Here is a 14,196-nt window from a genome sequence, read left to right on the forward strand (position 1 = left end):
AGACTCCCAGATTAGAAATCCTGGCTCTGCTGCTTACCAAGCTGTGGAAACCTGGTTAATCTAGTTCTGTGCCTCAGTTTCCTCATCTGAAAACTGGGCATAACAACAGTAACCATCTCTGTGGGTTACTATGATGATTAAAATTAATAATATGTATAAAATCATAGAACAGTAACTGGCAAGGAGTAAACATTATATTAGCCAACACTATTATTACTATTCTTATTGTTTACAATCTTTCTAAATGTTGTATCTGATACATTAATAACAGGAAAAAACAACGCAGTTGAGATTTTTTTTCTTAATAAGTTTAGTTTCTAGAACTCTTTAGTTCTCTATTAAAAAATGTAATGTAGCAAAAAATATCAATACACATGTAAAATTTAAAAAGTATTTATTCTTGTACATGTGCAGTAAGGAATTTGGCCTTCAAAGAGAGGTATGCATGGCCTTTGTCCAGCAACCTCTACACCCTTGGAATTTCCCCAGTGGTGGGAGTGTCTCTGTTATCTGTGGTAGGTTCCTGGACAAAACAGATGGTTTGTGCTGTGGAGAGAACCTCAGAGTGGGGACTGGCCACACCATAACGACCAACCATGTGAGTGATTAGAAGGCCGAGGCTTTGGGTCTCATACTATTAGCCCAACCTCTAGAGAGAAGGAGGCTGGAAATGGAGTTCAACCAAGTTGGCAACCAAACGCTGATGTAATGGAGTCCCAATAAAAACTCAAGAGCTTGGGTCAATTTCCTGGTGTGGCAGTACTCGGCGCAGATGGCCACATGTGGATGCTGGGAGGGTAATGTGTCCCTGGGGATGATGGAAGCATCTTTTTTGGGAGCCTCCCAGAATCCACCCTATGCGTCTCTTCCTTTGGCTGGTTTTAATTTGTATCCTTTTGCTATAAGTTATTTTTTAAAAACTACAATCATAAGCATAGCGAATTCTGTGAGTCATTCTACTGAATTCTCAAACCTGGGGGTAGCTGTGGGGAACCCTGAATTTGCAGCCTGTTGATCTGATGTGAGGATGGCCTTGGGACCCCCAAACTTGTGGCCAGTGTCTGAAGTGAGAGCTGTCTTGTGGGGTCTGCTCCCTCCCCTCAGACTGTACAGACTGGCCAACTCCCTGCAGTATTTCCACCTACATGTCACTCTGCTTCAAAAAATAAATAGGACTACTTACCTGTATCGAAACATTTAATAGAATAATCAGCTAATGCCACAAGGAATTCAGACTTCCTATGAAGATTAAAGGCCAGAGCTGTGCAAGCTTGTGCTGTTCGCTGAACAAGATTAAACCTAGTAAGAGATTACTGTGTTAGTATCAGAATTTCTTCCAACATCGTAAAGCTTCATGTCAGCGGAGTCCTTAGAGAAGAAGAAAATGAAACCCAGGAAAATGAACTCCCATTTTGGCAGAACAAAAGCAGATGACAAAGAGTGCTACCTGCCATGGAAAGGAGTCTGGATCTTACTTACATGGGATGGGAAGCCATTGAGAACTTTTGAGCAGACCAGAATCACAGCCAGGCATGTCTTTTAGGAAGAGGATTCTGGGTGTAAAATGGAAAGGAAGAATAGAAGAGGTATCAGAAGTCAAGGGGAGAAAGGTCTGGTGATGCATCAAATGGGGGGTGAAGAGGGAGGAATCAGGAATCCCTCACATGTGAAGTGGAGATAAATGATGTCTCATAAGGTTGTCGTGATGGTTAAATGAATACATGATGATTAAGTGAAACAATGTATGTTTAAGTGCTTAGCAGAGTACTTGGCACCTAGAGTTTCATTAACCAAAAAAATGAAGTTTTCAAACTTCGGCAAAAGAGGAACAAGTGTGGCGGTAGGAAATAGTAATTCTGGTTTTAAACATGCAGCATTAAAGACAGGGAGGCCTGGCGTGCTGCAGTCCACCGGGTTGCAAAGAGTCGGCACAACTGAGCGACTGAACTGAACTGAACTGATTAAGGCCTTTAAAAAGCATTTAGAGCTGTGCTGTCCCAAAGAAATGGAATACAGGCCATGTGTGTTACTAAAAATTTTCTAGAAGCCACATTAAAAGTTAAAAACATATAAAATTAATCTTAACATATTAAACTTAATTCATTGTGTATCTAAAATATTATCATTTCAACATTTAATAAAAAATTATCAGAGATATTGTACATTCTTTTTTCTCACAGTGAGTCTTGAAAATCCAGTATATTTTATACCATCAATGCATCTCAACTTGTCCAAGCCACCTCTCAAGGGCTGAGGGCAGTCAGTGGCTACCCTATAGCATTAGACAGTGCTATCTAGAAGCTCCCCGGTGGGCGGGAGAAGCAGGTCTGAGTTAACAATGTTCCATGGCAGCTGAAGCCTGAGGCTTGGTGGTAATGAGCTGATTAAAAAGAATATAGAGAATACGGAAAGAAGCATGCTGGGGACAGATGCCCCAGTAGCAGGACAATAAGGGCAAAGACAGTGGAAAAAGTCAGCAAAGCAAGGGGAAAACCGACCTCAGAGGCGGAAAAGTCAGGAAAGACTTGTACCTTGAAGCAAAAGAAAAATTTCATAAAGGATGGAAGACAAGAGTATTTAGTGAGATGAGAACTGAAACGAGACCATTGGATTAAGTGACTAGGAAGATTACGAGTGAGCCCACTGTAGTGGCCTTCAGGATTAGACAGGCCTGATCTCAGGTCAGGCTACGCCACACGTACCTCTACTTGGATGTGAATATTTACAGAGAGAAAAGGAACAGTGGACAGAATAAAAGAGAGGAACATTCAGAGTGCGAAGTCCCATGGGCAGCCATAGAAGATAGAGATTAGCAGTGTTATAAATGAGGATCATCTAGTTTCACAAACTAGTTTTGCAAACGGTTGGACTTACAGATATATTTGAGGTTGTGGTGGGAAGAAGGAAAGGAAGCTTGAGGGTGTCTATTTTCCCATGAATTAGGAGGCTAGGCAGTCAGAATAAGAGTAGAGGCTGAACACAAGGAACCACAGAAATTGGTTAAGGTTTGGAAAACTCAGAGAAGAATGGAAAGAGTAAATGACAACGGATATAAGCAAATGAAGTATTGGCATCACTGATGTTGAAGTTCATTGCTTTATAATGGAGTCAATCAACAATTATTTTTATTTTGCTTAGTTTGGGATTTTTATTTTATTTTGTTTGGTGGGAGCAAAGAGACAGGTATATTGATTTACGATTGGGAACTGGCTGCATAGGTTACACAAGAGTAATGGGTGGGAGAATTATGACCATTAGGTAAGGAGTGGAAACAATGATTAACACATTTCTACCCAGTAAATCACAGACAGATAAATCATTTATGAGCTCTTCTTTCCCTGAACTATTTGAGGTTACCAAAATCACATTTCCTATGAATGAGGAAATTTTCCTATATAATCACAATAAAATCATCAAAATTCGAAAATTACATTATATATTACTACTGTCTAATCCCCAGACCTCAGTTTTGTCCACTGTCCTAAAAACGTCCTTTACAGCAAAGGGATCGGGCCAGACCCAAGCCTTGACTTGTCACGTGTCTAGGCTCCCTCCGTCTGCAAGTCTTCAGGCTTTCCGCATCTTTCATATCCTTGACCCATGTGAAGGTGACAAGCCAGTCTTGCTATCCAACGCCCTTAATTTAGCTTTGCCAGCTGGCTCTACTGATTAGACTCAGGTCACCTGTCTTTGGCAGGAATATGACAGAAGTGACACTATGCTCTCACCACTGCACCCTATCAGGTGGCACACGAACTCTGATTTGCCCCACTACTGGTTATTTTAACTTTAATCCTTTGATAAGGTGGCGTTTGCCAGGCTTCTTCACTGTAAGATTACTGCTTTTTTTCCTCTTTAGTAAGTATTTTGGGGGGAGGTACTCTGTGACTGCAAACATCTATTCTCATTAAACTGTTGACTACAGCATGAATTCCCAGATTTCCATTTTATTCAGTGGGTTACGAACCAGCACTATCATTTATTTTGAAACTCACTGTCTCCAATCCGCCCAGAGAGAGCACCTTCAAGGTGACACTTCTGTCCTTTGGACACATCCCCATCCTTCTCTGACCGAGTCCTTCTTTCTGGCTACAAAGCACTGCAGGCTTATCTTGTATCTTCCCTGCCTCTATCCTAAAACTGGCTGTTTCTCCAAGGATCCCGAACTCCTTGAAGCAGACTGATATTTAGAAAAGAGCTGGGCACTGGGTATATTCATTACTACTGGGGTGTTATTGCTTCCAGGCCCTATGAGTGAACAAAGCTAGGAAATTTATGTCCATATCATTCATTCACTTTCTCATACACACACCTCTATTTATTTCTCTGTCTGTCTACATATATTCAAAGCCAAGGATTCATACAGACAAAACCAAATCCAATCCGGGTCCACAGGGTTTAGTCTAGTTTTCTCCTTCTCTGTATTTGCAACTCCTCTTTCCAATAGTCAGGAACCTGGCCCCCATTAGCCTCAATACACTCATTCGACCAAAGTCCCCGTCTTTCCCATGACTGCCCCCATCCCCACACAGACACTTTCTGACTCTCTGGCTGGGCCAGCACAGTTTTCCCATTCCACCGACTCCCACTACAACGATGACTACCTCCATCAATTCTCACCTAATGCATTCTCACTAAATTGGTAAAGGAAAAGAAGAGGAGGAAGAGTGATGATCAAATCTGTAAAGATTCCTAGATCTAGTTCACTCTGACAATAATGCATTATATAAAGGCCACTGTGCTTTTTCTAAACAGGTACCAGACATTAACTGATAAACTAGAGATAATGAAGGTTGAAATTTAAGAAAAAACAAGCTATTAGAGATGCTGTTAAAACGAGAACTTTAATTCTCTTTAAAAAAAACCCCAAAACCCAACCATTTTGTCTTTCTATTCTTTCTCACTTTATTCCACCAGCACTAACAGCAGAATTTTACAAAGTGTCTGAAATATAGTAAGTACTTAATAAATCTTTCTAAATGAATAATCAATGGTAGGTACTAAAATAGTCAAGAAAGTAATCACTTGGTAAATATCCAAAGTAATTGCTCACCTGTTTCCACACAAGTCAAAAACATAGATATTTCCGTGATGGTCCCCAGCAATTAAACAATCACCTGAGCTATCAAAAGCCACATTCAAGAATCTTAAAACTTTGGGAAGGTAATCCGAAGTGTTGTGAATGATGTTCACTATAATTCTGCCAAAAAACAAACAAAACAAAAAACCATTAAACTCTATGTCAAGCATTACTTGTTATTATGAAGCCCATGCATTGTGTACACCTCACTAATTTTGAAGTTTTTTGCCTGCCCCTTCTTCCCTCTTCTACTTCTCCTCCTCCTGTCCTAGAAGCAACCACACAGTGACTTCTGAAAACTGTATAGGATGTTATTATCAGAGTTGCTACTGTTCGTTTATTCATCAAACACCTAAAAACTCACAAAGCATTGGACACTGCATAAGCCAGGAGATAAGGGTAGTTGATAGAGGCCCTGCCCTTACGAAGCTTTCAGCATAGTAGTAGAGACAGACACTAAAAAAAATAGTTTCTCTGGTGGCTCAGGGTAAAGAATCCATCTGCCAATGCAGGGAACACTGGTCCCATCCCTGGTCCTGAACGATTCCATAGAACAACATGCTGAAGAACAACTAAGCTTGTGCACCAGAGCTATGGAGCCTGTGCTCCAGAGCCCAGGAACTGCAACCACTGAGCCTTTCCGCTGCAACCACTGAAGGCTGTGCACCCTCGAGCCCGTGCTCTGCGACAGCAGCAACCTGCACACCACATCTGGAGAGCAGCCCCTGCTCGCCACAACCAGAGGAGAGCCCGTGCGGCAACGAACACCCAGCACAGCCAATGAATAAATTACTTAAAAAAATTATTTAAAAAGATAAACACACACATGAGCAGATTTAAGTGACAGACAACAGGATGTGATAAGAAAATGTATTTTTGACCAAGTAGTTGGATAGTTACACCAAGCAACAGACATAAACAATGAAGTAATTAACAAACAGTAGTTTTATATAAATCACAAACTACCATATGTAAGAAAAATTTCAATTCAATATCCTAATTTTAAGATACCCTGATGAGACTTTGTGACTCAGGGTGTTCCAAGTGTACCTGAATTTTATTTTCAAGTATATCTGTTGTTGTTGTTCAGTCGATCAGTCATGTCTGACTTTTTGCGACCCTATGAACTGTAGCACTCCAGGCTTCCCTGTCCTTCATTACCTCCGGGAATTTGCTCAAACTCATGTTCATTCAGTCAGTGATGCCATCCAACTGTCTCATCCTCTGTCGCCCCCTTCTCCTCCTGCCCTCAATCTTTCCTAGCATCAGGGTCTTTTCCAATGAGTCGGCTCTTCGCATCAGGTGGCCAAAGTATTGGAGCTTTAGCTTCAATCTAAAAATATGATTATATCTGTCTAAAGGTATTATTTTTTGAGAGGAAGATCAAGTACCATACATCTTCTGAAAAGAAAACTTATAAATCTGCAGAACTAATTAACTCCTTAAAATAATGCATGGGTGTATATCTGGGTCATGAAGACCAGAGTAACCCCACTCTCTCCTGCTGCTGCTGCTGCTGCTAAGTCGCTTCAGTCGTGTCCGACTCTGTGCGACCCCAGAGACGGCAGCCCACCAGGCTCCCCCGTCCCTGGGATTCTCCAGGCAAGAACACTGGAGTGGGTTGCCATTTTCTTCTCCAATGCATGAAAGTGAAAAGTGAAAGGGAAGTCGCTCAGTCGTGTCCAACTCTTAACGACCCCATGGACTACAGCCTACCAGGCTCCTCCGTCCATGGGATTTTCCAGGCAAGAGTACTGGAGTGGGGTGCCATTGTCTTCTCCGCTCTCTCCTGCATGCATGCATGTTAAGTCGCTTCAGTCATGTCTGACTTTTCGAGACCCCATGGACTGCAGCCCGCCAGGCTCCTCTGTCCATGGCATTCTCCAGACAAGAATACTGAAGTGTGTTGCTGTGCCCTCCTCCAGGGGATCTTCCCAACCCAGGGATTGAACTCGTGTCTCTTATGTCTCCTGCATTGGCAGGTAGGTTCTTTACCAGTAGTGCCACCTGGGAAGCCCACTCTCTCCTGCAACAAGTTTTCAAATCATGAAATTTCTTAATTGACTTTTAATGAATTTGAATTTTAATATTAGAAACAATTGCCTCATTATCACTTCATTTTAAAACCACCAAATTAAGTATATCAAACATTTTCTTTATTTAAAAATAAGGCTTTTGAAAAAAAAAAATTAAGGCTTTTGAGACTCATTGGATGAAACAGTAAAATTATTTCTATCTAGTTCCTGACAAAGATTCTTGGCTTGACCAAACTTTAGTCAGGCTTCAGAACCTTCTCCTAGGCTCATCTGTACATTCCCTTGAAAAATCTAATTTTAGCAAGCATGCTCAGTCAGTTTAATCAGAACCCCCTACCTTTAATACCATCATCCTTGACACCTGATGAGGTTCCTCATTCTCCACCATCTCCCAACTGCTGTCTGATCACTCTGGCCCATCTTCAGCAAGAATCCTGTGAGGTAGATTTACCCCAGATGTTTTCTCTTGGTAATTTCCATCCTCTGACCCCTACCTTGGTCTCTGCCTATAACTCCCCTCTTGCTCAGGCTGTATTCTGAACCGAGCCCAGAACATATCAACTCCAGTTCTACACTGAGGTCTTGCTTCCTCTCTTGCACTAATAGTCTTGAATAATGTCTCTTTTCACCACTTTAACTCCTGTCCAGCTCTGGTTTTTCTCTGACATTCCCAAAGGGGAGTGGGGAGAATGTATTGAGACAATAAGTAACAACATCAATATGTTCCCTGGCAATTAAACTTCGACCAAGCAAAGGACTTTTCCCTCCAGTCTTTTTTCTATAATGTTTACGATGTGTGTATGGATTATGAAATTACATGATCATTGTTCAAAATATGGAAAATACAGAAAGACACTAATAATTTTATTATAACCGTACCATCATGACATAATCACATTTAATAGCAAAATTCTGTCCTTCTGACTTTTCATATAAATCACACATACAAGTATTTATTTTAGAACTGTTTTTCAACGGCTCGTAATTTGCCTGATGGTGCTCCTCAGTCCTTAAACATAATAAAAACATCAAATACTTACTGAATATCCAGATACATGAGACACTAATTCCCTAAGACAATCTTGCTGTTAAGTACCATTATCTTCACTTACTGCCCAAGATTAACTTGCCGAAGGTCACAGAGCTGGTGGGCAGACATTTACTTCAATTGCAGTCCCTCTGACTCCACAGTCAGCGCTCCCCACCCCTCTGCCCTTCTCAACATCATAACAATGGGTGTTATGAACAAAAAGAAACTATGTTTTAGTGAAAGAAACAGATAAGGACATTTTCACACAAATGTGAGTCATTTTCTGAATCTTGTATGTGTATCTAGATATTAACGGTAAGGAAAAGAATTATTGTGGGTAGGCATAATTTTTAGAACATTTAGAGAATCTCAGAAGTAGAGGCGGTGTTGGGACTTCCCTGGTGGTCCAGTGGCTGACAATCCACCTTCTAAATGCAGGCGACGTGGGTTCAACCCCTGGCGGGTGAACTATGATTCCACATGCCACAACTAGTACCCAGCACAGCCAAAAAAAAAAAACAAAAAAAATTTTTTAAAGAAGTAGAGGTGATATTTACATAAACTCCAAATTTGGGAGTGAAAAATCTATATGGAAGAATTCCTGTTCCAGACAAAAATATTAATTCAATGGAGATGATGGGACGGCAACATTCCTGGAGGACTGAGAACAACCAGAAACCAAATAAGCTAATGGTATCATGTGCAGCACTGTGCTTTTGCAGTTGGCACTCAAACTCTACTGATTTTTTGAGAAGCAACCAAAGAATCAACAGAAAAATTACTAGAACGAGAAACACATGAAATATGAACACAAGTGAGGCAGTAAAGTCAATGGAATCCTAAGGGATTAAAAGCAGTAAGATTAACACGGCACCAATATGGCACCACTTTGGGACAAAGGCTCCCATTAAAGTCACACAAGAGCATCAAACAGGACCGAGACTGGGGAAAAGCATGAAAGGAAGAGCTGGGGAGGAAGGGATGACTGGGCAGAGCAAGAGGATTCTTAGAGCAGTGAAAATATTTTGCATGAGACCATAATGGTGGATGGGTCATTATACATTTGTCCAAACCTACAGAATGTAGAACACAAAGACTGAATCTTAATGTAAACAGTGGAATTCGGTTGGTAACCATGTGTCAACACAGGCTGAGCAACTGCAACAAGTGTACTGCTCTGGTGGGGGACACTAGTAAAGTGTGGCTAGGTGTGTGTGGAGGCAGGAGATGCATGGGAAATCTCTGTACCTTCCTCTCAATTTTGCTGCGAACCTAAACCTGTCCTAAAGAAACAAAGTCTATTTTTAAAAAAAGCAGCAGCAACGCTGACCTTACTAGAAGGCTGACCTACGCTGGATACACATTAATGCATAAACTCCGATAGAACCAGAAGTTTGTTCCGTTCTACAACTGTCCCCCAGCGCTTAGAAGCTTGGCACGGAAGTAGGTGCTCATCAAATAGTTGATGACTTGAATGCCTGCACGGAGAAGGCAATGGCACCCCACTCCAGTAGTCTTGCCTGGAAAATCCCATGGAGGGAGGAGCCTGGTAGGCTGGAGTCCATGGGGTTGCTAAGAGTCGGACACGACTGAGCGACTTCACTTTGACTTTTCACTTTCATGCATTGGAGAAGAAAATGGCAATCCACTCCAGTGTTCTTGCCTGGAGAATCCCAGGGACAGGGGAGCCTGGTGGGCTGCCGTCTCTGGGGTCGCACAGAATCGGACACGACTGAAGCGACTTAGCAGCAGCAGCAGCAGCAGCAGAATGCTTGCATGCCCGACTAACAATGATTCAAGAATGGATAAAAGATTCAAGGATGGCATTTGGAAGAGGAAGAAGTGCATTCTTCTCCGGCATCCGTTCCTCCTCCTGAGTTCTTTCCCAGATGTTATAATTAACAAATAAGTTACTGAGCATCTACCGCGTGCCAGGAATACCACAGGGATTCCGGGCTAATTAAAGCAGGCAGTCCTGGCTCCCATCAGAAGCGCAAATTCCCCAGCATAAATCAGGCCCTCCGCGCTGATCCTAATTGAGACTCCTGTCCCCAAAACAGGGAAAGGGGGGTCTCTAAGGATCATCAAACTCAAGCTACCTGCGTTTATCAGAGGTCACCCAACCCGGGGATCACGAGCAGGGTAAGAACCAGAACCTCCGTCCGGTTCCCCGCACCCCCTCCCAAGGCCGTCCCCAACAGGCCCGCAAACGCCTCCCCGAAACCGCGGACCCGCCCCTCGCCAGCCTCCATCCCCCTCCAGCGCGCGCCTCCTCCCGCCGCGGCCTGTACCCGTCCCGAGTGGCCGGGGATGGCTTGCGGTGCCATATCTTGCCGCTCTCCTTGCTGCCCAGGTCTGTGCTCTGCATGTCGCAGCTCCCGCGCGGCCGCCGCCGGGCCGGACAACGGTCCCGACGCCTTCCCAACAGGCGCCGCGCTCCCGGCCCGGGAAACTTCAAGCGCCGGCCGAGGTAGCAGGGATCCCCCGCGTGGATCGTACCAACCACGCGCAGGAGGCCGATATTTCTATTTACAACTAATCGGGCCTTCCCTCCCAAACTCCGCCCAGCCAACCCTTCCCGCTCCGGACGATGGAATCGGCCAACGACCTTCTCCCTTAGGCTCCACCCTTTTCGCGGTCCGCCTCCCAAAGCCTTCTGGGAGTCGTAGTTTTCTGCAGGTGTAGCATGGGCGCTTGGTATCGCCTTGGGAATTCTGATCTCTGGGCGCCTCGGTGGGTTTTAGACTCCCAAGGGAAGCAAAGAAAATAATTTTACCCGGTGGCCCCGGATTGTGTTTCACATTGCGTTTAGGGATTAAGAAGTTGTACAGACAACTAATAGAGAAGAAAGGACCCAAATGCATGGAGAGTCAAAGGGTTCCTTTTATACAGTATTCCGGTTAAAAAAAGAATCTTGATAGTCTGCTCTTGTTGACCTTTTCACCGTCGTCATGAGTGTTGTTTCAGTTCCATAGTCTAGTTCAGTTCAGTCGCTCAGTCGTGTCCGACTCTTTGTGACCCCATGGACCACAGCATGCCAGGCCTCCCTGTCCGTCACCAACTCCCAGAGTCGACTGAAACTCATCTCCATTGAGTCGGTGATACCATTCGACCATCTCATCCTCTGCCGTCCCCTTCTCCTCCTGCCTTCACTCTTTCCCAGCATCAGGGTCTTTTCAAATGAGTCAACTTTTTGCATCAGGTGGCCAAAGTATTGGGCTTTCAGCTTCAACATCAGTCTTGCCAATGAACACTCAGGACTGATCTCCTTTAGGATGAACTGGTTGGATCTTCTTGCAGTCCAAGGGACTTTCAAGAGTCTTCTCCAACACCACAGTTCAAAAGCATCAATTCTTCGGTGCTCAGCTTTCTTTATAGTCCAACTCTCACATCCATACATGACTACTGGAAAAACCATAGCCTTGACCAGATGGAGGCTCACTATTATAGTGTCCAATTCACCAGACATGCACCAATAAAGCAGTGTGAGCAACAGTAGGTTGTGTCGACACCAAAGAAATTCTTTCTGAAGACTATTTACTTAGAACTTCCATAGTGCTTTGCTGTTGGTGTTTTGTAGCTAAGTTGTGTCAGCTCTTTGCGACCCTATGGGCTGGTATCCCAGCAGGCTCCTCTGTCCATGGAATTCTGCAGGCAAGAATACTGGAGTGGGTTGCCATTCCCTTCTCCAGGGCATCTTCCCAACCCAGGGATTGAACCAGAGTTTTTTGTGTCTCCTGCATTGGCAGGGGAGTTATTTACCACTAGTGCCACCTGGGAACTAGGTATCAAACATGCTTCCCTGGTGACTCAGATGGTAAAGAATTGGCCTGCAATGCGGGAGCCCTGGGTTCAGCCCCTGGCTTAGGAAGATCCCCTGGAGGAGGGCATGGCAACCCACTCCAGTATTCTTGCCTGGAGAATCCCCATGGACAGAGGAGCCTGGCGGTCTACAGTCCATGGGGTCACAAAGAGTCGGACTTGATTGAGCAACTAAGCACAACAGGTATCGCTCTTCCATAGTGCTTGAGGAGTATCAATTCATTTAATTCATTTAATCCTCATAGCGAACCTACAATATTGATAGCACCATTGTCCCCATCCTTAGTGCTCTGTGAGGTAGTGTTGGTTTCCTGACGCTGCGGCTAAGACAATAGAAATTTATTCTCTCACTGTTCTATAAGCCAGAGTCTGAATCAAGTGTTGGCTGGCTGCTCCCTCCAGAGGTTCTAGGGAAGACTCTGCTCCCTCTTTTTTTTCTCTTCCAGCTTCTTGTGGCTGCTGGCTTCCTTGGTTTGAGACCACATCACTTCAGTCTCTGCCTTCATTTTCACCACACCTTCTCTTTTCCTCTAATCTCTATCTCAAATCTCCCTTTACTTTTCTCTTATAAGAACACCTGTCGTTGGATTTAGGGCCCACCTGGATAATACAGGATAATCTCAAGACCCTTAATTTACTTACATCTGCAAAGACCTTATTTCCAAATTAGGTATCATCCATACATTCTGGGGATTAGACTGTGGGTGTGTATTTTGGGAGCCCACTATTCAACCCACTACAGGGAGAAAAATCACTTTTTCAAAATTACATGGCCATGATATTTTAAAAGCTCAAACTCTATCAGAAAAGCAGAACTCTCACAAAAATTTAGCAATGCAGATTTAGAAACTTTTTGTATTGTTATCAAGGGGTGGCCCTGAGAGACCAGACAACTCTTAATAACCCATCACAGAGAAGATGACTGCATTCCTTATTATTATTTATTAGCTTTGAGATGGTAATAAACTATGTATGAATGTTTGATTATCCATGAAATTTAGGATGTTAAGCTTATGGGCAGAATACTAGAGTGGGTAGCCTTTCCCTTCTTCAGAGGATCTTGCCAACCCAGGGTTCAAACTCAGGTCTCCCACATTGCAGGCAGATTCTTTACCAGATGAGCCACAAGGAAAGACCAAGAATACTGGAGTGGATAGCCTATCCCTTGGGTTATTAAAATAATAATAAAAATATGTATTAATAAATATGTTAAAATTTTTATTAAAATTAATTACTTATTTATTATAATTAATTATTTTAAAATAAATGTTTTTTAAATGTTTATTTTTTAAAAATATTTATTTATTTGGCTCCATTGGGTCTTAGTTGCAGCACAGGGGTTCTTCATTGTGGCATGTGGGATCTAGTTCCCTGACCTGAGCCCCCAGTCTAAGCCACTGAAGCACCGGCAAAGTCCTTCTAGTTCCATCTTGAATCATTACTTAGTCAATAACTGATGCATCCTATACCTATATACATATATATATATATTTTCAGCTTTACTGATGTGTAATTGACATTGAATAACTGCACTTTAAACTGTATTTAAAGTGTGTAATTTTATAAATTTTGACATAAATATATTCCTGTGAAACCATCACCATAATCAAGATAATGAATACATCCATCACCTCCAAAATTTTCTTCCTGACTCTTTGCAATCTTTTTATTCCTACCCCTCCCTATCCACAGACAACCACTGATCTGCTTTCTGTTTCTTAGATTAGTTAATCTAGAAATTTATACAAAGGAGTGTTAACTAGGTACTGTTTTTTTTTTTGAGGGGGGTGGTCTGGCTTCTTTCATTCAGCAGAATTATTTTGAGAGTCAACTATGCTGTTGGGTATATCAGTGGTTCATATTTTGTTATCACTGAGTAGTATTCTATGGCATATACATACCACAATTAGTGGGTTTATTCACCTATTGAGGAATATTACCAAGAAAGCTGTTATGAACATTCCTGTGCAAGTCTCTGTATAAATACATGTTTCCATCTCTGGCGAGTAAACTCCTAGATGTGGAATGGCTGGAACACATAGTAAGCGTAGGTTTAACTTTTTAAGAAAGCATCAAGCATTTTCAAAGTAGCTGTCATTTTACATCCCCACCGATACTGAGTAGTGTAGGATATTTTCAGGTACTCTGCATCTATGAGAAGTCTGTATAATTATAGCCATTCTAGGGTATTATGGTACCTCGTGGTGATTTTAATTTTCATTTCTAGA

General features: G+C 42.7%; 1 protein-coding gene across 7 annotated transcripts in view; it reads right to left on the minus strand.

Annotated features, from left to right (window-relative positions):
- TBC1D31 (TBC1 domain family member 31) overlaps positions 1-10,673 on the minus strand; it is a 65,714-nt gene extending 55,041 nt beyond the window's left edge. For 2 of the 7 annotated variants that reach the window (XM_055545906.1, XM_055545910.1), the window contains exons 1-3: positions 10,438-10,669; positions 5,054-5,200; positions 1,184-1,299 (exon numbers count right to left, since the gene is read on the minus strand). In XM_055545906.1, coding sequence (XP_055401881.1) covers positions 1,184-1,299; positions 5,054-5,200; positions 10,438-10,514 — 340 coding nt within the window. In that variant the 5' untranslated portion in view covers positions 10,515-10,669. Of the gene's footprint in view, positions 1-1,183; positions 1,300-1,479; positions 1,554-5,053; positions 5,201-10,437 lie in introns of those variants that run through there. The other 5 variants (XM_055545909.1, XM_055545908.1, XM_055545913.1 and 2 more) reach the window with 4 other exon arrangements.
- Between the last annotated feature and the right edge of the window lie 3,523 nt (positions 10,674-14,196).

Source organism: Bubalus kerabau, chromosome 14 (genome assembly GCF_029407905.1).
Source record: "Bubalus kerabau isolate K-KA32 ecotype Philippines breed swamp buffalo chromosome 14, PCC_UOA_SB_1v2, whole genome shotgun sequence".
NCBI lineage: Eukaryota > Metazoa > Chordata > Mammalia > Artiodactyla > Bovidae > Bubalus > Bubalus kerabau.